The sequence below is a fragment of the Solanum verrucosum genome, unplaced genomic scaffold (genome assembly GCF_900185275.1).
Source record: "Solanum verrucosum unplaced genomic scaffold, falcon-dt-bn FXZP01000113.1, whole genome shotgun sequence".
Taxonomy (NCBI): Eukaryota; Viridiplantae; Streptophyta; class Magnoliopsida; order Solanales; family Solanaceae; genus Solanum; species Solanum verrucosum.
In genome coordinates, this window is record NW_026020105.1 from 1,029,875 (window position 1) to 1,054,353 (window position 24,479).

A 24,479-nucleotide genomic window follows, 5' to 3' on the forward strand; every position below is an offset into this window, starting at 1 on the left:
CTATATATTATAATATTTTTATATAATTAAAATCACTTAAATTTTAAAACATTTGAATAAAATAATTATTTCGAGTTTTACTAATAATTTTAAAATATTTTAATAATATTTACAATAATTTTTTATAAAGTATACATACTAAAATATATAATTTTTAGACAAAATCGACTAAAATTTTAAACTCGAAATATATTTTAAAATACGTATTTAATCGAATAGCATTCCCAAAAGGATTAAAGGTCGGTCAAAATTGGATGTCAACAATTAGCAAATCCCCAATTACACCCACAAGCATTCCAACTAACCGCTCACTTCGTATCCTTACTCCCTCGTCACATTACTCAACCATGGTCACATAGTACACTACATCAAACTTCCTTACCACTAAATCCAATCTTTTTCCCTAAGGTAAAGTCCACCTACGCATATTTCATCATATACACTATCTCTACTTCCTACCATTACGACACACGAACAATCCTTACTATCAATTCCTCGCCCCTTGAACACTTTACCCTTCCATTATACCCTATAAGTTCGCTAAACACACAGAACAATCAAATATAAGCCGTCATAATCTTTACCACTAAGTGTAACATATATAAGTCAACACCACCATATAATCGCATGCACCTATCGAACATATACAATATCATCAACATGTACGAACAATGAACAACTTTACATTTCCTCAAAATACATAATTTTGACAAGTCATTGGTCCTCTCATGGAACCCAAACCCAAAACAGTTAGCATACTGGAATGTGGTACCCGATCCAATGATTATGCCGGAACGTGGCAACCAATCCCATAATTATGCCGGGACGTGGCAACCGATCCAAGTTAGTTATGCCAGAACGTGGCAACCGATCCAAGTTAGTTATGCTGAAACGTGACAACCGATCCATTCAACACACCACAATCACAATCACAAGTATATTCTCAAGATCATGCATTTAAGTCATGATTTCATGGTAACCATCATTCATTTATCTCTTTACAACAAGTGTGATCAATAATGCAACATTCATATACACATGTATCATAATGAAGGAAGAACAAACGTACATCACACAAACATAGAATCACAACCATCACCTACAATGGATTATTCATCAGTACACATCATGCAACCCTAATTCGACCATACTCAACCCTAATTCATCGTCTAAGGCTTCTTTCTAGGGTTTAAATCAATAATCATTCGGTGCACGAATGCCTACACATAAATCCTACCATCGATTCACATATATTACGTAGTAAGCACAAATTTAAACTACTCAATTCATAAAACCTAGCCTACTTGGACGCCAAGCAGTTGCACGAAGTTTTTGACCTCGATTCCCTGTTTTCTGGGATTCGTGATGGTGAATTTGGCCAAAAATCTGCAAGATATCACCATCCTCACGCTAGAAATCTCATTCTCATTCCTTTCCAAGCTTAGAGCAACTTTTCTGAGGTTTCTAGGGTGTTTTACGACTTATTTAGGTATTTTAGAAAGATGAAGAAATTATGATTTCTCATAATTTATATTCTTCCTCGCCTATCCCGCCTTGGCACTGCCGCCCTAGCGGCATCTGGCCCGCTATGGCGGGACAAGGGCCCAAATTTTTCCCGAATTTTGCTTCTCCTAAATAACGACGATTTCGGGTCGTTACACTTTTGTTAGTCACAATTAATTTAATGAGCTAAAAGGATAAAAAATTATACCTAATTATTCCAATTTTTTTGAGTTTCATAGCTGAATTATTGAGAGTGTGCGTTTTCTACCCGTTTGGATTGACTTAAAAAATAGCTTTTAAGTCAAAAAATAAAAAGTAGGGGAGACCTACTTTTGATTTTTAACTTTTGTTTAAAGTCATTTTAAACTTATTGACACTTCCAAAAGCTAAAAATGACTTAAAAGTAAGTTTGATCAACTTTTAAGCCAATCCAAACAGACTCTAAGTTGATGTTGTCGTTCATAATTTACCACATAGATATCCTACACATTATTAAATGCATAAATTAATCTTTATCTTTTTACAAGATCAATAATAACTCATGTACTCATGAGAAGACTATTTAACACAACGTTCACTTCTACTACATCAATAATAATGCACACACATGACAAGACTGCTTTACAAATGTAGAGAGAATGAGACAACTTAGCATGACTCACACCAGCAGTGCACATGCCCATGACTAGTATATATATATATGAATAGAAAAAGACATAATATATAAACATGACCTTTAACTTGGTGTCAGCTGACGACTATGACCTTTAACTTTAGGTGTGCACAAGTAAACATTTAAACTTGTATAAAATTTAACAAATAGACACATTCATCCTACATGGTACCCTACGTGACAATTTCGTGTCCCACGTGGTGTCCTACGTGTATTATGCCATGTAGGATACATGAATCTACTTGTTCAAATTATACAAGTTTAAATGTCTACTTGTGCGCACTAAAAGTTAGAGGTCATAGTTGTCCACTGAAACCAAGTTAAATGTCATGTTTATGTATTATGTCATAGAAAAATTACTTCTACTTCCATTTAAAAATAATTAACCAAATACTTTTTCAAAATAGGTATTTGCCAAACAGGCCCGTCCTTGCCAAAAGACTAGGGTAGTTGGTAAATATATTCTGATGAATCATCAAAAACAACAACAACAACAACAACAAATGTGAGTTGGGTTTTTCACTAGTGCTAAGCAAAGAAGAAAATAGAGAGAGACACAGAGACGGGTTCTCTCTGGACTGATCGGCAAAACCATCGTTAGTTGCTTAGTTTATACTCTCCTCTAACCTTTTACTTTCCGTTTATCGATTTCTCTCATGTCATTCTAATGCTTAATCAGTAGAAAATTTTGATCGATTTGATATATGTATTGTTTATTTCTTCTTTAAGAATAGTCAATCAGCGGATTTTCAAGTATAGATACACTAATTCGAGATTAATTAGGGACATCACTTTTGAAAGTTTTTGATTCCGATAACAAACCCTAGTTTTAATGGCTACATCTACTATTAACCATCATTCTCACTGGAATACTACCGCTGACACTGCTCCACAGCAGTCTAACCGATCAGAAGCAGCCGCGCGTGGCGTTTACTCGCCCTGGGCTCAGATTGGTCAATCAGAATCTAATATACAAGTAGTTCACTTCTCTGATTGTTCGCTTTCTGAACAAGTGGACGGTTGTGCGTTTGAGAGTGACACTAACAGCAATGGGGCTAAAAAGACGGTTTGGAATAAACCCTCAAATGGTGCAGCTGATGTTAGTCCTGTTATGGGTGCTCTCTCTTGGCCTGCTCTCTCTGACTCTACCAAGGCTTCATTTAAATCGTCTTCTTCTTCTGATTCACTCAGAACTCTGTCCAATGGATCAGTTTCTGAAACACAGGTTATTCCCCCATTCCTCATTGCTACGATTTTTGGAATTGAGAATTAATATACTTGATGTTAACTACCTTAGGATTCAAGCGCACTAATTGCTGTTGTTTTTTCTCTCTGCACATGCTAGAACAACCTATGTATCAATTAATAGTTCCAGAAGCTCATTTATATGTAAATGTGTGGATCTTACAGGTCACTGGGATGGCATCAGCTTCTCATAGGCAAGCTAATACTAACAATGCAAACCCTAATACAATGCTGAACCATGTTGTACCCAGCCGCCAAAGGTCTATGAAGCGCGGCGGTGGTAACTCAAACCATAATGCATCAGCAAATGGCGTCTTTTCTCAGCAACAGGCACATGGTTTTGAGGTGGAAACAGTCAATAATTCTGGAAAGTCAGGTAATTATGGTACTGAGTTTTCTTCAAGGGATAGCAATCGTAGAGATGGTGGACAATGGGGGGGATTTGGAGCTCAATCACATGGTGGAAATGACCACCAACATCAACGAAATGCAAATAGGAGAGGCAATGTTGGTTCACACCCCCGTGGAGATGGCACGTATCATAATGGTTATGGGGGTAGGCGTGATCAGGAACGGCAAAATCAGGATTGGAAACCCCACAGAGGTTGGGGGAATAGGGATGCACACATGCAGCCTCAGAGAGGTCCAGCTAGGCCATTCATGGGGGCCCCACCTCATACGTCTCCACCTTATATGCCTGGGCCCATGCGTGTGCAGCCCTATCAACCTCCCATGGTTTACTCTGGTGAGATGTCTTACTTCTCGAGATCTTTTTTTTGAGTTTCTAAACCCCATTTTGTGTCTCTACTGATACTTTAACCAATATGCAGAAGTTCCACCTGTATTTTATTTTCCAGGTCCATTCCCTGATCCACTCAGAATGCCTATGCTTTCTCCTGTGCCACCTGTCTTCGTTCATGTACCAGATACCCAGTTGCAAATTAGAATAGTGAACCAGATGGATTATTATTTCAGGTAGATATGTCTTTGTTCTATTTGCATGTAATTGCTCTTATTTAGTAACTGCCTTAACTGTATTGGTATCCTAAAGTCTTAATGTTACTATATTTTGTCGCAGTAATGAGAATTTGATTAAGGACACATTCTTGCGACAGAACATGGATGAAAATGGATGGGTTCCGGTTACACTAATAGCAGGCTTCAAGAAAGTGAGTTGGTTGGAGTGTTCTCTTGACCCTTAGTTTGTGATTAATATTTTCAGGTGTATTAGTAGCTCATTCTTTTGAAAAAGCATCCCGACATATTAATTCAAGTTATTGCTGGTAACTCTTAAATCTTAATAATGTTGCCGAGCGTGGTTAATTGTCTTTGCTCTTTTTTTTATGGCTTAGAAAATGCCAATGGTATCTTCTCCTCAAACAGGGGGAGACAAGGGGGACAGACATCTGGAACTGATGTTTTTGTACTTAATCCTTTGGACTTCCCTTCTCTGTTTGTACTTTTTTTTCTGGTGCAAAGTGTGAGCCTCTTTAGTCTTCTGTAACAATTTGTTTTGAAATCCTTAGGGTTATCCTCAAGATTTGGTAACACAATAATAAAATTAGTAAAAAATAGGACATACTTGAGCATAGAATCAGCTGGAGATCCATACTCTTATTAAGAAAAACAGTGGGGGATAGCCAGGGTAGTTAGTAGTCATTTCAACTGGAGGTCTCTCTGTGTCTAATTCTCTATCTCTCTTATCGTTGTTGATTTTCCTCTGTTAGTTACAGGAGTAAAAAGGTCAAATTAATGAAAACTTCTAACTCTTTCCTTGGGGAGGAAAAAATTTCCTGCATTATCCGAACTAGCGGAGTGGAACACTTGTAGAGCTGCATGATCTTGTGTTGTCCCTCTTTCTTCGACATGTCTATGATATGACCAGGTAGTTGTAAGCAATTGGATGGATGATCATTCTATGGTATAGTTTATGTCATATGGGGCTTTGTTGAGATGTTTTTTCCAAGTATTAATGTCCATTGTATTAATTTGGAGTTTGAAGTCACTAGACTGAAATGTTTATGCATCATGAGTAGGTCAGCACAAGAAATGACTGTTTGCATATCAAATTACTGGATTCACCAATGTTCTACATATAATGTTTTTTTTAATAAGGTAAAGGTTTGTTGACTAAGTACCAAGATGGTACCAAGAGTTACAGAAGATTTGAGAATATCCATACAGTCAATTACAGCATCTCCCTAGCAACTCCAGAAAGTCCATATATTGATCTATATTATCAAATATCAATGCAACTACTTTTACTCTAACAAAACAAATTATATAAACACTAGTTTTGAACTCTAGAAATATGGTCTTTTTTCCCGTCAAAACAAGTGTTACTTCTTTCTCTTTCTAGCCAAATAGTCCAGAATATGCACTAAGGTATAATTCTCCAAATTTCCTTCAAAGTTTTATGTGTTCTCTGGTGCTGCCAACTCTCCAATAATTCCTTCATACTCTGAGGCATGATCCAAGAGATCCCACAAATACTGAAAAAGAAATTCCCAACATTGTCTAGCTATTCTGCAATGCATAGGAATGTGATTCACAGTCTCCAACTCTTCTTCACATAAGTAACATATATTACTTAGTGCAAAACCTTTCTTCTGAAGATTATCCCGACTAAGGCAAGCTCCCCATGCTGCAATCGAACCAATTAGTAGGAGCTTTAGTTCCCCAGAATCCAGATCCCTTTCCATGGCCAGCTAGTATCCCAATATCCTGTATGCTTCATTGGAAGGCAATAACACTTCATTCCTAAAAGGATTTTTTCTTACTAGATATGCATACTAGTAAATCCCCTTTACTCTGATCAATGTGGGTATAATTGAGTTGGAGTAGTTGACAAAAATCTTCAATTTCCCAATCTTTCAGATTCCTTCCAAAATTCATCTGCCACCAGTGTTGGAATAAAAATCAGTCACAACTCCATCTTTGTTATGTTACTGCAACAACTTAAAAAAAGAGGAACTTTTTGTTTCAAGAACTCATCACTGAAAGCAAGGGTTTGCCTTTTGGGTTGAGCTCGTCGCTCGGGCTTGCCTAGTGCGGGTTACCTCTCCTATGTGGTTTGCGAGCTATTGCATAGGAGTGGGGGTTTTACCCTGTGCGCACCCAAAGGGTAGTGGCTGCGGGTTTCCCTCGTCATCAAAAAAAAAAAAAAAAAGAACTCATCACCAGTCCATAAGTCAGTCCAAAATCTATTTTCACTCCATTTCCCACCTCCAATCTAGTAAATTGTTGAAACTCTGCCAATAATGTGGAGATCTCTTTCCCTAGTGTATAGACCATTTGAAGGGGGGATTCCAGCCTTGTCTGCTGCCATAGACTTCTTCAATTATTTTAATCCAGACTACTCCTTCATCCTGCTAATCTCCAGAGCCACTTAAACAAAATGCTTTTATTATGATTGCCTGTTTGATGTGATGGTTATGAATGCAATAAGTGAATGTTTTCTGCTAAAGGTTATCTGGCCATAGTAGGTTGTAGGGTCCTTGCTGCCTTTGTTGAACTTCTGTTGTCCAAGGAGTATAACTTATAAAGGTAATCTTACGGTCTTACCTCAAAGATATCGCAACTGATAATCATATGAAGGGTTGTCTAAGTCAGTGTTATCAATGACGAAAAGTGCAAAAAAACTCTAAGGTCCGTTGGGGATTTAAGTGCAAATTAAGCCTGTGCTTTAATGAAAAAGGCGCAAAGGAAGAAAAAAATACAAATATATATGTTTAGTCCAAGACTAATAATCATAAACACTAATAACAAATATATGACCAAAGAATTTATAGCTGGAGCAACCTTTCCCCGGTAAATGATAGCATCATTCATCCCCTTCTAGATTTTATCAGTTCCCTCTAAGCGCCTTAGCAGCCTTGAGCCTTTTGCTTTTGGTTCTCAACTTCCAGATCTTGTTTTTTTGCACTGTTTGGAGTTATAACCATTTGATTTGTAATCTTTCAAGCACCTCCTTGATGCCTTCTCAATACAACAACTTATTTCATCAAAAAAAAAATATATATGACCAAAGAAATTATTTTTTTATGATAAAGTGAAATGTCAATTGTTTAGTGTCACTTCTTCAGAAGAGGCTCGTTGGCAAGGAAAAGTTTGCCTTGGAACCTTGATGACGACATTGAAGTGCACATAAAGCGAGGCGAAGCTCAACATGTTTTGATCCTCGCTTCAGGGCTTAAGCGCGCTTAAAGCGCGCCTTTGACAACACTGGTCTAAATATGTGAGAAGTGGAGATGTATTGAGAACTTGATGAAAATGGAATACAAGACACTTATTTATAATGCGATATAATTCACATCTTATATTTCAACGATGAGGGATGAAGTTAACACTAACTCAAGTATTCTGACATACTAGTGCGCTGATTACCTGATATTCTAAGATGATATAAAGAATTCTGATCTGTATAGGAGTTTGCACTGGACTGTATGATGTTGGTTCAATCTGGTGTTCTGTCTGTATAATAATGTTATTGTGATGGTTCTTTTTGTCATTTTGCTGCAAAGGCAGTGGCGCCGGATGATTAATCTTTCAGGGTTGAGTGGAAGGTGGACCGAGAAGTCTGTGGATATCCTTTTAGATCAACGGTTCTTCAGTATAATTCAGTACAACCTCACTTACATGCATGCCTTTAGCATTCTTTCTGTGGTAACTTGCCGTGAAAAACTTGGGTTGTTCTGGCCTGTCATTTCTGTGTACACAATGGTTGTACACTATACAGTCAAATCCATTTTTTCTTATGACTTCCTGTTATAACAGAAGGGGATAGGTGTTTTGTGAAAGAAATTTCGGTCCTATAAGAAGCGGAATTTGTCAGGTCATTAGAGATGAAAAAGAAGGCCCAAAATTTTGTGAACAATGCGGATTCTAAATGAAATTAGTTGTACTTAATAAAACAATGTAGACCAAAACATACTCTTATCTCGATTTTGGGTTCTGCATCTCATTTATATGCAATAAAATACGTTGCAGTTTTAAGATAAGAACCACATTTTCATGTTTGCAGGTAATGGAGTTGACAGATAATATACAACTAATCCTGAATGCTGTGAGGTCCTCTACTGTTGTAGAAGTGCAGGTATCCTTTCTATATGTGGTTTGTGGTCTTTTTAGACTTTGTCTGTACTTTCTCTGGCAAAAAAGAAAGGGGTCACTAATTTCAAAAAAAAAAAGAAAAGGGTTCACTATGTGTTATTTGAGTTTTTGGCGAAGTGCTTGTGTTATAAAAGAATGGAGCACTTGTAAAGACGTTAGAGATGTGAGCATGGAATCTTGTGTACACCTAGAGTCGATACCCTTGTAAATGATTTTTAAGAAGTCAATAACCTTATGCATTGTCCACCATGTTCTTTGAAGTAGGTCTTCTAGAAACAATATTATGGGTTGTATTATCCTTGTTATGTTCACAGCTTCTGCTGTTTGAACTGTATAGTGTTTGTTTGCTGATGTCCGGAGCTGGGTGAGATATTTAGTGCTTCAGAATTAGGAAATTGCTTGATGTCCTAACCATGAAATTACTTTGGTAGTATTTGCATCTACACTCTTGCATGGCCTATTTCGGCATTTAGTGCTTCATAACTAGGAGAGGCATGAGGTTTTAAGTTCAAATCCCAACGGAGACAAAAAATACTAGGTGATTCTTCTCATTTGCCCTAAGCTTTGGTGGACAGAGTTACTTGATACCTATTGCTTGTGGGAGGTGACGAGCAGTGGCGGATCCAGTATTTTTGCTCAGGGGGTTCAAAGTATAAAGAAGAAGTTCAGGTAGTAATGCAAGTGTGCGGTGAGCGTAGTAGCCCCTCGGCATGCTCTTTGTACAAGAATCATAAATATTTCATTGGTTCATAAAAGTAAATACTAAACTAATTAAAGATATCGAGGACAAAAATACATTGATAAGAATTTTAGCGGATCGACTGTATTACATAAGTTAATTCCTAAAACGCGTGAAAATTAAATGATGAAAAAGGAAGCGAGACGGGGAAGAAATATATTTACCTTATCATGCTAAATTTAACTTACTTTATCATACCATATTAAACATTTATTTCTACTTTTATCATGCTCCATCGAGCATTCTTAAAATTTCTTGTGGTTTTTTATACTTTTATTTTGTAATGTTTTACTTTAGTTTTCACTTTTTAAATTTTTTAAATTAATATCCATTCAATTACATATAACTATGAAAATCGTCAAGATTCTCTAAAAGTGTCTAAGAATAGAGTTATAATATTATAATGCATATTCAGAAGATAAATAAATAGCATTGTCAATTTTTTTAGTTCATATAGTTCAATTTACTAGGTTAGTCATAATTTGTAAAAAAGACAAATAACGAATAAATCAAATAAGTTTAGTTTCCATCCCTCTAAAATAGAACTAAAAATATAAAAGAAATTTCATGAATTCTATAAATTAATATTTTAAAAGGGATGTTGACGATATTTAAGTTTCTTCATTCAATTACATCTAATTTACCTTTTTTTTAAAAAAATAAATTATTTCAAGTTAAATATAATTCATCATATTTAAAAGATTTTCTCAAGTTAGTATATGAAAAAGAGTTATGTTGAAACAACATGAATAATAGATATAAAAATAATAAAAAATAAAACCCTTCGGGGTGGTCCAGTGGTTTGAGCTTGGGACTTCCATGTTGGAGGTCTCAAGTTCGAAACCCCTTGCCAACGAAAGCAAGGGGTTTGCCTTCTGGGTCGAGCTCGTCGCACCAGGCTTGCCTGGTGCGGGTTACCTCTCCTGTGTGGTTTGCGAATAGCATAGGAACGGGGTTTTTACCCTGTGCGCACCCAAATGATAGCGGTTGCGGGTTTCCCTTGTCATAAAATAAATAAATAAAAAGAATGTGCCTAATAAATTTAAACAAAAACAAATTAAAAAGAAGAAATGGAATAAAAGGAAAAAATAATGAAAAAGAAGAAAAAGGTCGAAGCCCAAAAGTTCCATTTTCCAAAGCATTAAAAACAGGGAAAAAATGTTGCCCGTGGGATTCGAACCTGCGACCTAGGGGCATATCTTGAACCACTTAATCATTGAGCCAAGCCTGTACTTTGTTTTTAGGAGGTTCATTTTAATATATATACCATTAAAATCAGAAGTTGACGTTATATATATAGTGTAATTTTTTGACGAGAGGGTTTGGGTGAACCCCCTAGGGTCTACCTAGATTTACCCCTGGTGACAAGTATCCCATGGAATTAGTTGAGGTGCGTGAAAGCTAGCTCAGAGCCTCAGACACCACGGTCATCAAAAAAGAAGAAAAGTATAGTGGATATGCTTGAATTAGGATACCCTGGTAGTATTTGCCTCAAAACTGTGTTACAGGTTCTAAAATATTTCTTCATTGTGTTGCAGGGTGAAAAGTTAAGGCGAAGAAATGACTGGTTTCATTGGCTCATGCCGCCATCAGTTCAGAATTCAACCGTGTCAAGTCCTCAATCTCTACCAAAGTCTACTTCTGATTTACTTGTAGAAAATCTCCAACGTGTTGCATTTGATGATAAGACTGTAACACATGGAAATGTCGAAGCACGTCTTAGTAGATCATCATCTGCTGAATTAAATACTCCATCTAACTAGTGTGGCAATAAGATGGCTGGACAACCTGGTGCTCAACATTCACATCCAATGCCCAGTTCCAGTTGTAAATCCAAGTTAAAAGAGTTAACTTTTATGTCGACCAGGGGTTGGAAGCTATTGTGCTTCTTCGTGCAATCAATGAGTTTAGTCTTTACATTTGGTGATGGCAACGACGTCTCATGAAGGAAAAAGACGGGGAATAAAAGAGAAGAAACAGAATTGGGAATAGAATTATAATGACTTTTAAGCAAGCTTGTAGCTTGATTTTGTTGGGATGTATATCTTGTTTTGTTTGGGATTTAGTATTTTGTTTTCCTTTTATGTTATGTTTTTCCTCTGTCATGGTTATTTATTATACAGGTAGGGGGAATTTTGCATTCTACTTCCCCATGCAGCCCCTCAGCATTATTTTTTAAAACCAAAATCTTTGGGGCTAGGTCACTTTATCTTTGGAGGAGGTGAAGCTTACTGAAAGCTATGCTGGCTTCTGATTTTTCATCTTCCTGATAAGGAGGGAGAATGGTCTTGCTGGATCTGCTGTGAAGACTTGTGGGCACATGATTATCTTGTAATTTCTGTCTGTTTGTTTCAAACATAGCGCCATTGATGACTCTTTTTTTTATATTTATACCTTTTTATTTCCCTTGCCAAAACTTAATAAGCATCTTTATGTAAGGAAACTATATATACTTGTGTGCTGTTGATTTATTGAATCATTCGTGATTATCTTACTGCTATACAAGTTAAACATGTAAAAAGATTTCATATAATACAAGTATGAAACATCAATAGGAAATTCATGAAGAAGCCCCTGAAGTTTCTGTGTGAGAAATAATAAAAGAGATATCATACAAGCTCAGGCAGGCTAAGGAGATGGATGATCCTTCAAGTACTACTACTCAGGCAAAATCAATGACACTCTTACATGCTTTAAAGTATATAGAGTAACCTCATGTGATTATAAAAATTGGTTCTTTGTTACTTAAGAATATGGAAGGTAGTGAATATTTTAGAGGAAATATGGAGGCTCATGCAAGGATAAATGGTGATAGTATTACACACTTTCAAATAAATTGACCGACTATCTAGCTAGCCTAGCCCTAGATAAAGGGGGTTGTTTAAGTAAATTGTTTTCAGGAATTAGAAGCTCACGGTAGGATGATAGTGAACAATGATAACAAATACAAGCTATGTGTTCATCCGTTAGCTTTAAGGGCATACTCAACTCAAAAGATTGACAATAAGGATATACAAAACCTTAAAATATAACAAAGTGTATTGACATACCATTGTGATAGCATGATGATATATATTTTTTTGATTATTTTATCTATTATCATAAAATTATTATTCTATCAAGAGACAAAAATAGCTTATCCAATACTAACTATTATTCTTGAAATAAAATATTTCACACTTTAAAATCAAACAAAAATTAAGGATACTAAAAATTTAATCAAAATTATCTCAATTTATCCATTGCACCAAACTTGTCCTAAGGGGTCGTTTGGTAGGCGGTAGTTAGTTAGAGTTATGAAGATATTAAAAATTAGTTATGAGTGAATTTATGTATCATTTTATGGAGGAATTAATTATTCATGTATTAGTTAATATCATGTGTACGAGTGAAGTGTCAAAAATACACTATTCGTTTTATACTTAAAACTATAAGATGTGGGAGAAACATACCTCAAGTAATATGTAATGGTATGTGTATCAACTCTCTTTTTAAAATAAAAAATTATCACGTGAAAAATAATTTTTTTGTGACAAGACATAACTAACACATGTAACAGTTCCGATTAAAAATATAAATAGAAACACATAACTTTACTTTTTAAAAATCAATTGAAAATTTAAGAAAAAGAATGTGTTAGGAAAAAAAAAAAAAAGGAAGCCACGTGGATGAAAAATTTAAGGTCCAATCAACATTGAGGTGTGTTTCTTGCACTTTCAATAATTTAGGTATGAAACTAAAAATAATTAGATAGTTTGAATGTGTTTTTGACACTTAATAAAAAAAGTGTCAGCAAACAAAAAAAAGTCACATGAACGAAATTTTGGGCCAAACGCGCTTGAGCATGTGTGTGCACACATTTGGTCCAATCAGTATTGAGGTGTTTTTATTCAAACTAATGAGTGATAGATTAGGTGTGTTTTCACACTCTCAATAGTTTAGATATGAAGCTAAAAATAATAGGGATACTATATGTGTGTTTTTGACAGTTAACTCATTTCATGCTTAATAACTTATTTCTTATCTTCCTATACCTATCAAACGTTGTATAAATAATACGAAAATCAATACATAAATAACGTGTTTCTTATCCGACTGCTAAACGAGACTCTAAAGGGGTTGTTTGAGAACATGTTATCATGTGATTAATTATCTCGAGCACGTCTAGTGGTTAATGAAGTGATTGAAAATCATGATGTCTTAGCTCCAAAGCTCAACAGAGACAATAAAAAAAGCGGCACTAAGTGATTCTTTCCATCTATCCTAGTCCTAGCTTTGGTTGATAGATGGTACTTATATTTCATGAAATTAGTTAAGGTGCGAGTAAATTAGCCAAAACATCATGATGATCAAAAAAATTTATCTCTATATTATAAGTATTGAAATAAGTAATTTAAAAAATAGCTAATATCTTCAAACAAGAATAAAGTAATTCTATATTTTATTTTTGACCTTAGACCATCTCCAACCCACCTCTATTTTACTCTCCATACTCTATATTTGGAGAGTAAAGTAGAGAATGGACACTCCAACCCACCTCCAAATCACCCTCTATTCTTTAAATTTAGAGAGTTGAATAGTAGTTCTCCAAATTTGGAGAACTACTATTCACACTCTCTATTTTACTTTTTCATTATTTTATTATTATTTCTATTACTTTCTAATTAACATATTATTTTACATATAATTCTATTAATTAAATATCTAATATTCATAATTCTTTTTTAAATGTAATATAATATTTTTAAATATTATTTAATATATACTATTTTAATTTCAAACTAATAGTATTTTAATTTTTTTTCTAATTTTCGTGAATAATAAAATTTTATTTTATTATTAATTTTCATTATAAAGAATACACAAAATTAAAATGGCAAGATGAAAACATTTAATTTATAAATACAATACATGATATGATAATTTAAATACAAGATAACAATACAATACATAACATAATAATTTAAATACAAGATAACAATACAATATAATACATAACATAATAATTTAAATACAAGATAAAATACAATACATAACATAATAATTAATTGATCACAACAATAATTTAGAAATCCGGCAGGTCGTTTTCAGATTTAGCACTATTCAGAAAAAAATTAGGATATGATTCCGAGAATTGTTGCGATTGTGATTGTGGTTGTGACTATAGTTGTGATGGTATACGATATGAGTTATTATTTAGCTGATGGTATATATCCTAAATGGTCTACAATTGTTCAAACTATTCGTGATCCTCATTCCCAACAAAAGAAATATTTCGCGATGAAACAAGAATCATGTCGAAAAGATATTGAACGTGCATTCGGAGTTTTGCAATTATTGCAGGACTCTCACGTTTTTGGAGAAAGGAAGTGCTACATGATATAATGACTACATGTATTATACTGCACAACATGATAATTGAGGATGAACGTGATCTCAATGCACCTATTCAAGATACCGTAGAGGCTCCAACTCCAACTATAGAAATGGTGATAGATGAAAATCTCCGGTTTGAACAATTTTTAGCTAGACATAAAAAAATTAAGGACAAAAATGCTCATTTTGAACTCCGTAATGCATTAATAGAGCATTTATACGAGTAACGTAATAATTTTGAAAATTGAGTGTTTATGTAATTGTATATCACTTTTATTTGAATTTGTCCCCTAATTTATGTATTATATTATATTTTCTTGCAATTTATGTTATTTAAAAATTTAGAATAAAAAATAATTTTATATGACATTAAAAATTATATAAAGTAATTATTTGGGAAAAAGAAATAAAAGATTTATATTATGAAATAAGAAAATAAGAATGAAATAGAAATAATAATATAATATTGAGGAGAGAGAAAAAAATTCATTTTTAGAGAATAAAATAGAAAATTGAATTGGAATTGATTGTTTGAAAAAATAAAATTTTTTATATTTAAAGAGTAAAATAGAGAATTGAATTGGAGATGCCTTATACCTCACGCGAAAAAAACTCGAAGGGATTAATTGCCAGCTTGGAGACCGTGAAAGTACTTTTTCAGTGCAAGTAGAACTTTAGGGTAGGGGTTTCTCTACTGCTAAGCAAAGAAGAAAATACAGCATAGGGAGGAGAGAGAAAAAGGAGAGAGAAAGCTCGTCTCTCTCTGCTCTTTGTTTGTTTGTTTGTTTGTTTTGGAGCTCTGGTGTTGAGCACAGTGATCGTCAAGATCATATTTTATTGTTTTTATAATCAGTTATACACTGTAACTTTTATTTGCATTCATCGATTCCTCTGGTATATTTTAATGCTAAATCTGTTAGGCTCTGTAGAAAATTTTGATCGATTCAATATTTTGTTTATTTGTTGTTTAGGAATAGTCAATCAACTAAAGGATTTTCAGGTATAGAAACACTAATTAGAAGCCGTCTTCGATTTTTGGATGTTTTTGATTCCGTATAAACAAACCCTAGTTTTTATGGCTACATCTACTACTGGCCCGGTTCATAACTCTCACCGGAATACTACATCGGAAACCGGCGGTTCCAACCGCCAACAGGAGTCTCCGCGATCATCAGCCACGCGTGACGTTTCCTCTCCATGGAAGCAGGTTGTTCGCATTGGTGAATCAGAATCTACCATTGCGGTGACCTCCTCTTCACCTCCACTTTCTCCTCAGGGGTCTTGTGAGCAAGACGTTCACTCCTCTGATTGTTCGCCTCCTGAACAAGCCGATAGTGCGTCTTCGTTAGATGCCACTACAGAAGCTCAGATTGAGAACTCCGATAATGGAAGCAGTGACGGCACCAACGGCAATGGGGCTAAAAAGCAGGCTTGGAATAAACCCTCAAATGGTGCAGCCGATCTTAGTCCTGTTATGGGTGCTGTCTCTTGGCCTGCTCTCTCTGACTCCACCAAGGCTTCACCTAAATTATCTTCTTCTTCTTCTGATTTACTCAAAACTCAGTCTAGATCAGTTTCTCTATCACAGGTTATTCCACATTCCTCAATGCTACTTTTCTCTAACTGATTTTTGGAATTGAGGATTAATATAGCTGATACAAACTACCTTAGGATTGAAGTGCACTAATTGCGGTTGTTTTTGCTCTATCTGCTGCTTGGCTCTCGTTTTATCATGTGTCCAATATATTGATCATTTATTTGTCTGGTTATGCTTGCACATACTAGGACCCCGGGATGGCATCAGCTTCTCATAGGCAAGCTAATACTAACAATGTAAACCCTGATACAATGCTGAACCATGTTGTACCCAGCCGCCAAAGGTCTATGAAGCGCGGTGGTGGTAATTCAAACCATAATGCATCAGCGAATGGTGTCTTTTCTCCACAGCAGGCCCAAGGTTTTGAGGTGGAAACAGTCCTTAATAATTCTGGGAAGACAGGTAATTCTGGTGTTGAGTCTTCTTCAAGGGATTATAGTCATAGGGATGGTGGACAATGGGGAGGATTTGGAGCTCAATCACATGGTGGAATTGACCACCAACATCAACGAAATGCAAATAGGAGGGGCAATGTTGGTCCACTTCCCCGTGGAGATGGCACATATCAGAATGGTTACGGGGGTAGGCGTGATCAGGAACGTCGAAATCAGGATTTGAAACCTCACAGAGGTTGGGTGAATAGGGATGCACACATGCAGCCGCACAGAGGTCCAGCTAGGCCATATATGGGGGCCCCACCTCATACGTCTCCACCTTTTATACCAACGCCCATTCCTGTGCAGCCCTATCGACCTCCCATGGTTTACTCTAGTGAGATGTTTTACTTATCGAGATCTTTTTTCTGAGTTATTAAACCCCATTTTGTGTCCCTACTGATACTTTAACCAATATGCAGAAGTTCCATCGGTATTTTATTTGCCAGGTCCATTCCCTGATTCATTCAGAGGGCCTATGTTTTCTCCTGTGCCCTTCTTTCATGTTCCAGATACCCAGTTGCATACTAGAATAGTGAACCAGATGGATTATTATTTCAGGTAGATACATCTTTGTTCTATTTGCTTGTAATTGCTCTTATTTAGTGGCTGCCTTAACTGTATTGGTATTCTAAAGTCGTCTTGTCCCTAAATTTTGTTGCAGTAATGAGAATTTAATTAAGGACACATTCTTGCGACAGAACATGGATGAACATGGATGGGTTCCGGTTACACTAATCGCAGGCTTCAAGAAAGTGAGTTGGTTGGAGTGTTCTCTTGACCCTTAGTTCATGGCTAATATTTTCAGGTGTATTAGTAGCTCATGCTTTTGAAAAAGCATCCCCACATATTAATTCACGTTATTGCTGGTATTGTTAATAGTGTTGCTGAGCATGGTTAATGGACAGACATCCTGATATGATGTTTTTGTACTTGATCCTTTGGAGTTTCCTTCTCTGTTTGTACTTTTTTTCTGGTGCCAAGGGTGAGTCTCCTTAGTCTTCTGTAACAACTTGTTTTTGAGGTTCTTAGGGTTATTTTCAAGATTTGGGCATAAAAATCCGTGAGAGAGATCCATACTCTTATTAAAAAAATCAGTGGGAGAGAGCCATGGTAGTTAGTAGTTCATTTCAACTGGAGGTCTCCCGGTCTCTAATTCTCTATCTCTCTTATCGTTGTTGCCTTTTCTCTGTTACAAGTTTTACTGGAGGAAAAAAGGTAAAATTAACTCCTTCCTTAGGAAAAAATCCTGCATTATCCGAACTAGTCGGGGTGGAACGCTTGTAGAGTTGCATGATCTTGTCCCTCTTTCTTCTACAGTTCCATGATATGACCAGGTAGTTGTAAGCAAATGAGTGGATTTGATCATTCTATGGTATAATTTATGTCATGTTGGGCTTTGTCCAGATATTCTTTCCAAGTATTAATGCTCATTGTAATTATTTGGAGTTGGAGTCACTACTCACTAGATTGAAATGCTTATGCATCATGAGCAGAAAGTCATGTCAGCACAAGAAATGACTGTTTGTACATCAAATTGCTGGATTAACCAATGTTCTAACTTCTATGTATAATGTTATAACTGTGCAATGTGAAGTGAGTGCCTGTTTGATGGGATGGTAATGAGTGCAATATGTGAATGTTCCCTGCTACAAGGTGATCTGGCCACAGTAGGTTGTAGGGTCCAGCCTGCTTTTGTTGAATTGTTGTTGTCCAAGGAGTATTAACTTAAAAAGGCAATCTTACCTCAAAGATATTGACAGCTTAGAATCATATGAAGGGTTGTCTAAATATGTGGGAAGTGAAGAGATGTATTGAGGACTTGATGAAAATGGAGATCAACAGCTGGTGTTCTATCTGTATAATTATGTTGTTTGTGATAGTTCTTTGAAATTTTTGCTGCATCACAGTGACATACGTTGGATGATTATACTTTCGGGGCCGAGTTGAAGGTGGATGGAGAAGTCTGTAGATATCCTTTTAGATCAATGGTTCTTCTGTATATCTCAGAGTAACCTCACTTACATGCATGCCTTTAGCATTCTTTTTGTGGTAACTTTGTTTGCTGTGATAAACTTGGCCTATTTTGGCCTGCCAAATTTCTGTACATACCGGTTGTACACTATACAATAAAATCATTTTTTTAATGAATTCCTATTCTAATAGAGGGCATAGGTGGTTTGTGAAAGAAATTTTGGTCATATAAGAAGCGGAATTTGTGCTTGTGGAGATTGTCGAGTAAACAGAGATGAAAAAGAAAACCTGAAATTTTGTGAACAATACGGAGTCTAAATGAAATTAGTTGAATGTAATAAAAAAAAAATGAAGACCGAAAAATACTCTTATATCGATTTATGGTTCCACATTTCATTTTATGCAATTAAATACGTCGAACAGTTTTAAGATAAGAACCACTTTTTTCATTTTTGCAGGTAATGGAATTGACAGATAATATACAATTGATACTGAATGCTGTGAGGTTCTCTACTGTTGTAGAAGTGCAGGTATCCTTTCTATATGTGGTTTGTGGTCTCTTTAGACTTTTAGGGGTCGCTTGGTGTGAGGGATAAAAATAAATAGTCATGGGATAAGAAAATAGTGATGGGATAAAATTTTTGTGTCTTGTTTGGTTGCCATGTTTGGCATAACTTATCCCACCATTTAGACCATAGTGGTGGGATAAGCTATCCCATATACATGGTGGGATAAGTCATCCCAGGATAAACTTGTTCCCAACCAAACGACCCCTTAGTCTCTACTTTCTCTGGCCAAAAAGAAAGGGTTCACTATGTGTTATTTGAGTTTTTGGCGAAGTGCTTGTGTTGCTAAATAATGGAGCACTTGTTGAAGACGTTAGAGATGTGAGCACGGAGTCTTGTGTACACCTAGAGTCTGTTACCCTTGTAAATGATTTTTAAGAATTCAATAGCCTTATGCATTGCCCACCATGTTCTTTGACGTTGGTCTTCTAGAAACAAAATTATGATTTGTAATTCATCCTTGTTAATGTGTCCTACGTTCACAGTTGCTGCTGTTTGAATTATATAGTGTTTGTTTGCTGATGTCCTGAGCTGATTGAGATGTTCAGAACTAGGAAATTGCTTGATGGCCCAACCATGAAAATACTTTGGTAGTATTTGCGTCTACTCTTGCATGGGCCTATTTAGGCATTTAGTGTTTCATAACTAGGAGCACTTTTAAGAGTATTTGTATAGTATTTGCCTCAAAAACTGTTACAGTTTCGAAAATATTTATTCCTGGTGTTGCAGGGTGAAAAGTTAAGGCGGAGAAATGAATGGTTTCATTGGCTCCTGCCGCCATCGGTTCAAAATTCAACCGTGTCAAATCCTCAATCTCTACAAAAGTCTACTCCTGATTTACTTGTAGAAAATTTCCAACGTGTTGCATTTGATGATAAGACTGTAAGACATGGAAATGCCGAAGCACATCTTAGTAGATCATCATCTGCTGAATTAAGTACTCCATCTGAGCAGTTTGGCAATGAGATGGCCGGACAAGCTGGTGGTCAACATTGGCAGCCAATGCCGGTTGGAAATCCAAGTTAAAGAGTTAACTGTTTTGTGGCCCCAGGGTTGGTGGCTATTGTGCTTCTTAGAGCCATCAATGAGTTTAGTCTTTACTGTTGCTGTTGACAATGGCGTCTCATGAAGGAATTAGACAGGGAATAAAAGAGAACAGGATTATACTGTCTTTTGAGCTGGCAGCTTGATTTTGTTGGGATAAGTATTTTCTTTTCCTTTATGTTACGTTGTTTGTCTGTCGTGGTTATTTATTAATACAGGCACGGGGAATTTTGATTCTACTTCCCCATGCAGCCTCTCAGCATTATTTTTAAAACCAAAGCCTTTGGGGCCTAGGTTACATATCTTTGGCGGAGGTAAAGGTTATGGAATTGCTGGCTTCTGATTATTTTTTTTCTTCCTGAGAAGCAGAGAGAATGAATGATCTGCTGTTGTGCTGTGAATGCTCGTGGGCACATTTATCTTGTTATTTTCTTTCTATTTGTTTCAAACATAGCACCACCATTGACTCTTTTCTTATATTTATTATTATACCTTTTCAAAAAAGAGGCATTTGTTGCCCTTGCAAAACTTAATAAGCAATCTTTATGTTTGGTTGTGATGTATTGGTTTCTTTTCTTTGTAATGAGAAATACTTGTGTGCATTGGGGATATGTTATTGATGTATCTGTTATTTACCTGATAGTAGTAGGTATACAAGTTAAAACATGTAAAAAGGTTTTGGTTGGTTAATGAATGTCTTTGTGTGATCAGCGAAGGGGAAATGGGAAATGGTACTGAGATCGAATTTCATCGCTGCCCAATGGTTTTTTTAAAAGTTGACTGAATCAAATCGCTCCGAACTGATTTTTAGGTTTCTTTTAATAAAATAGACTATTTTTATATAAATTTATGATTGTGCCGAATAATTAGCTAGGTTTATATTTTATAAAATTTAATAAAAAAATATTGAGTTGTATCAACTAATATATGATTTAAAATAACAAATTGTTAAAATCATTGATTTAGACTTAAAGATAATGGAAGTGACAATATAATTAACACTCAAAGTCCTAACACCTTCTAACAAGCTACAAGTTAGAAGGTGTTAGGACTTTGAGTGTTAATTATATTGTTTCTCTCTTATGATTTAAATTTCTTTTATTGAATACTTAAGTAGACTCCGTTTTTGAGTTTCAGTTTGATTGATTTCTTTTTGTACGTGTGATCTAAATTATGTTGTCTTTGCTTAATATTGTTTTACACTATCATAATACAATGAGATGGATCTTTATTCTTGTTTTCTTCACTTATAAAACAACAGAATTATACAAATATCTGGAATTTTTTTTCCAAAATCATATACAGGTAGATATGATAGCATATTTTAACTTATAAATATATATATATATATATATATTAGAAATATCGAAATTAACCGTCCATACCGATATTGAAGAAAAACAAAAATCATGGAGCGATTTTCAAAAGTCTAATTTGGTTATATAAAATAACCAAAAAAACAACGATATGGTAATATCATAAAATAACTGAAAACACCGATAAGGTATAAATATCATAAAATAACCTCTTAAACTGTACCATTTGCAAACCTATAATCAATAGGTGCAGTTGAAAAACCGACCAAATTCGTGGGTTTTGTTATTTTTTGATGAAAATCGATGAACCCTTGTCGATTTGTTTTCCTGCACAAAAATTATAAAAAAGATTTAAATTTTATTTTGAAAGAAAATCAATGAGAGTCCCTCAAATTTTATTATTTTTTACTTAAACCTAAAGACTCCATAAGTTTTTGAAGCGCATAATTGCATTCAAAAATTAAAACAAAAATAATAAAAATATTCAATTAAAGAGTATGTGTAGTTTAGTAGCAGAGAATTGTTCAATGTCATAGTAAATACTTGGATTTTATTCCTAGTAATTACATTTTCTTTATATATATTTCTGAAAAACTAACATTATCCTTCGATTTTTTTTAAAAAGTTCTATGTTACTTTTTAATTTATTAAAAGTGACATACTCCTTCAGTTGTCTCTCAATTTTAACCGATTTTATTCATCAATTTTTAGGCACCGACCCAAATCAAACTAATGATGTACAATCCATCAATTTGACGTTAGTTATTCTTTAAAAATATTTGAGGAATTCCATTAATTTCGATCCTCGATTTTTACACTAATTTTAGTAGTGCTTCTTCTATTCACAACAGAGTAGCCATCATTTTCATTTTTATTTCCATTCACTCATCTCATGAGTCATGACCACACTCATTCCATTGTCGATATGCCTTGATTTCATCTTGACCAATAACAAAGGCCACTTCCTACTTTTTTGGGGATTTTTAAAACGAATTTCATAGTGTTAAGAACTAATTATATTTTTATCTTTTTTCTTTTCTAAATTACAAAAATCTCTTAAATTTGATGAAATCCAGATACATCTCAAAATATCTTGATACATTGTGTCTCGGTTTTGAATACATCACGTCTCAGTTTCGAATGCATCACTCAATGTAACGACCTGTTCCCGTCGTTATAGAAAAGCCAACGGGGGAAAATTTGGGGCCGGAAAACTTTTTTTGTAGTATTTGGATTTTTCCAACCTTGTCCAGATTTGGACGAAATCGGAGTCATTGAGGTGTAGGGAAATCTGGTAACAATCGGGTGAATCATTTATGATTGTGATTACATGAGTAGTTAGATAACTCGTTAAGGAATCCGTACGACTTTACGGAATTGAATTCGGGCGAGTAGAACTCCCGGAATCGATCTTAACGTAAATGGTATTTACTGAGCGTCGTGGGTTAGAGGTGTGTTATGAAATGAGAATTTTGGAGTTCTTGAAATAACTTTATGTTTCGCTTTGGCGGGGATTTTTGCTGCTCTGGCGTCGCCACTGTGGCGGGCCTGACGCGAATTAAAGTGGTTATTAAACCCTTAAACGACCTCATTATGCACTTTTTGACTTTTAGAGCTAAAGGAACGACCCCTAGTCGACTTATACTCGTTTTTCACCATTCTTGAGGCTAAAGGTAAACTTTTCACTCTCCGAATCCATTTTTCGATCCATAAAACGTAATAGAATGGGTGAATATTGATGGGGTTTTTTTTTTATATAGATTTTATGGTGGAAACAACCTTAAATTGGATAATTGAGATCATGGGTTTGATCTAGGATTCATAGAATTGTTAGTAATTCTGGTAATTAGTGATTGTTTATTGATTCCCGTATTATATTGATTGTTTGTAGACCAAGAACAAGCGGAACGAATCCGGAAAGGGAAGAATCAAGTTTCTTAGGGTTTCAAGCTTATTTCAAGGTAGGTGATGGTTGTAATTTTATGATTGTGTGATGTATGCTTGTTTTTGCTTCATTATGATACTTGTATATGTATGAATGTTGCAGTGTTGATTACACTTGTTGTAAATGAGATAGAGAATTGATGAATGCCATGAAATCATGACTTAAATGTATGATCTTGATGATATACTTGTGATTGTGATTATGGTGTGTGAATGTGATCGGTTGCCACGTTCCGACATAACTAACTTGAATCGGTTGCCAAGTTTCGGCATAACTTTGGGATCGGTTGCCACGTTCCAGCATAAATATGGGATCGGTTGCCACGTTCCGGCATGCTAACTGTTTGGGTTTGGGTTCCATAAGAGGACTAATGATTTGACATATAAATGTTCGTTGTTCGTTGTTCGTGAATGCTGATAATATTGTATTTGTTGATATATATGCATGTGATTATAATGTTGTTTGACTTGTTTATGTTGCACTAGTAGGATAACTGCGTGATTCTACCAGTACACTGTGGTTGTGTACTGATTCTGCACTTGCTTTTATTTTTGTTGAGTATGGGGCATCATCAAGCGGCTATTGACAGACCTCGCTTAGAAGATCAGTGATCATTCGAATTCAAGGGTGAACCTATTCTTTCGGGCTGCCATGGAATACTCTTTCGTCTATGTCCACCATTTTCGGACTTAGACATTTATTTTAGCTAGTTGATTAGCTCATTAGTTGGGGTTGTATCACTTTCTTGTTTAGACTTGGTTCATTGTTAGAATGTTTTGGTACATTGACTTTCAGGTTCTAGGTTATTCTTCCGCATTGTTAGTTATTATTGTTAGACTTTTGTTAGAGTTTATGAGAACTCTATTTTTATTTTCCTTAGTATTTGATTTAAATGCCTTAGTTTTTAGATTATTTGCTTGGTTGGGTTGTAGTAGTGGTTCTCCCACCGGAGTGT

The 24,479-nt window shown here is 35.2% G+C and overlaps 2 protein-coding genes across 2 annotated transcripts; both read left to right on the forward strand.

The window, feature by feature from the left end:
• The first annotated feature begins 2,688 nt into the window (after window positions 1-2,688).
• LOC125825258 (la-related protein 1C-like) lies at window positions 2,689-11,427 on the forward strand. The gene is made up of 6 exons (XM_049504608.1): window positions 2,689-3,401; window positions 3,587-4,166; window positions 4,252-4,396; window positions 4,500-4,590; window positions 8,445-8,516; window positions 10,811-11,427. Exons 1-6 carry the CDS (start codon window positions 3,009-3,011, stop codon window positions 11,033-11,035), a joined length of 1,506 nt encoding a protein of 501 aa, XP_049360565.1. The 5' UTR covers window positions 2,689-3,008; the 3' UTR covers window positions 11,036-11,427.
• A 4,124-nt stretch (window positions 11,428-15,551) lies between these two features.
• On the forward strand, window positions 15,552-20,476 carry LOC125825254 (la-related protein 1C-like). The gene is made up of 6 exons (XM_049504601.1): window positions 15,552-16,236; window positions 16,434-17,016; window positions 17,102-17,240; window positions 17,344-17,434; window positions 19,112-19,183; window positions 19,949-20,476. Exons 1-6 carry the CDS (start codon window positions 15,688-15,690, stop codon window positions 20,243-20,245), a joined length of 1,731 nt encoding a protein of 576 aa, XP_049360558.1. The 5' UTR covers window positions 15,552-15,687; the 3' UTR covers window positions 20,246-20,476.
• The last annotated feature ends 4,003 nt before the right edge of the window (window positions 20,477-24,479 follow it).

Excerpts from the sequence above, each read along its gene's own strand:
- LOC125825258 (XM_049504608.1), top strand. The coding sequence starts at position 3,009 with ATGGCTACATCTACTATTAACCATCATTCTCACTGGAATACTACCGCT. Across the intron at positions 4,397-4,499 it reads CAGATGGATTATTATTTCAG|TAATGAGAATTTGATTAAGG; the intron begins GTAGATATGTCT and ends ATTTTGTCGCAG. Across the intron at positions 8,517-10,810 it reads CTACTGTTGTAGAAGTGCAG|GGTGAAAAGTTAAGGCGAAG; the intron begins GTATCCTTTCTA and ends ATTGTGTTGCAG.
- LOC125825254 (XM_049504601.1), top strand. The coding sequence starts at position 15,688 with ATGTTTTTGATTCCGTATAAACAAACCCTAGTTTTTATGGCTACATCT. Across the intron at positions 17,017-17,101 it reads ACCTCCCATGGTTTACTCTA|AAGTTCCATCGGTATTTTAT; the intron begins GTGAGATGTTTT and ends ACCAATATGCAG. Across the intron at positions 17,435-19,111 it reads TAATCGCAGGCTTCAAGAAA|GTAATGGAATTGACAGATAA; the intron begins GTGAGTTGGTTG and ends TCATTTTTGCAG.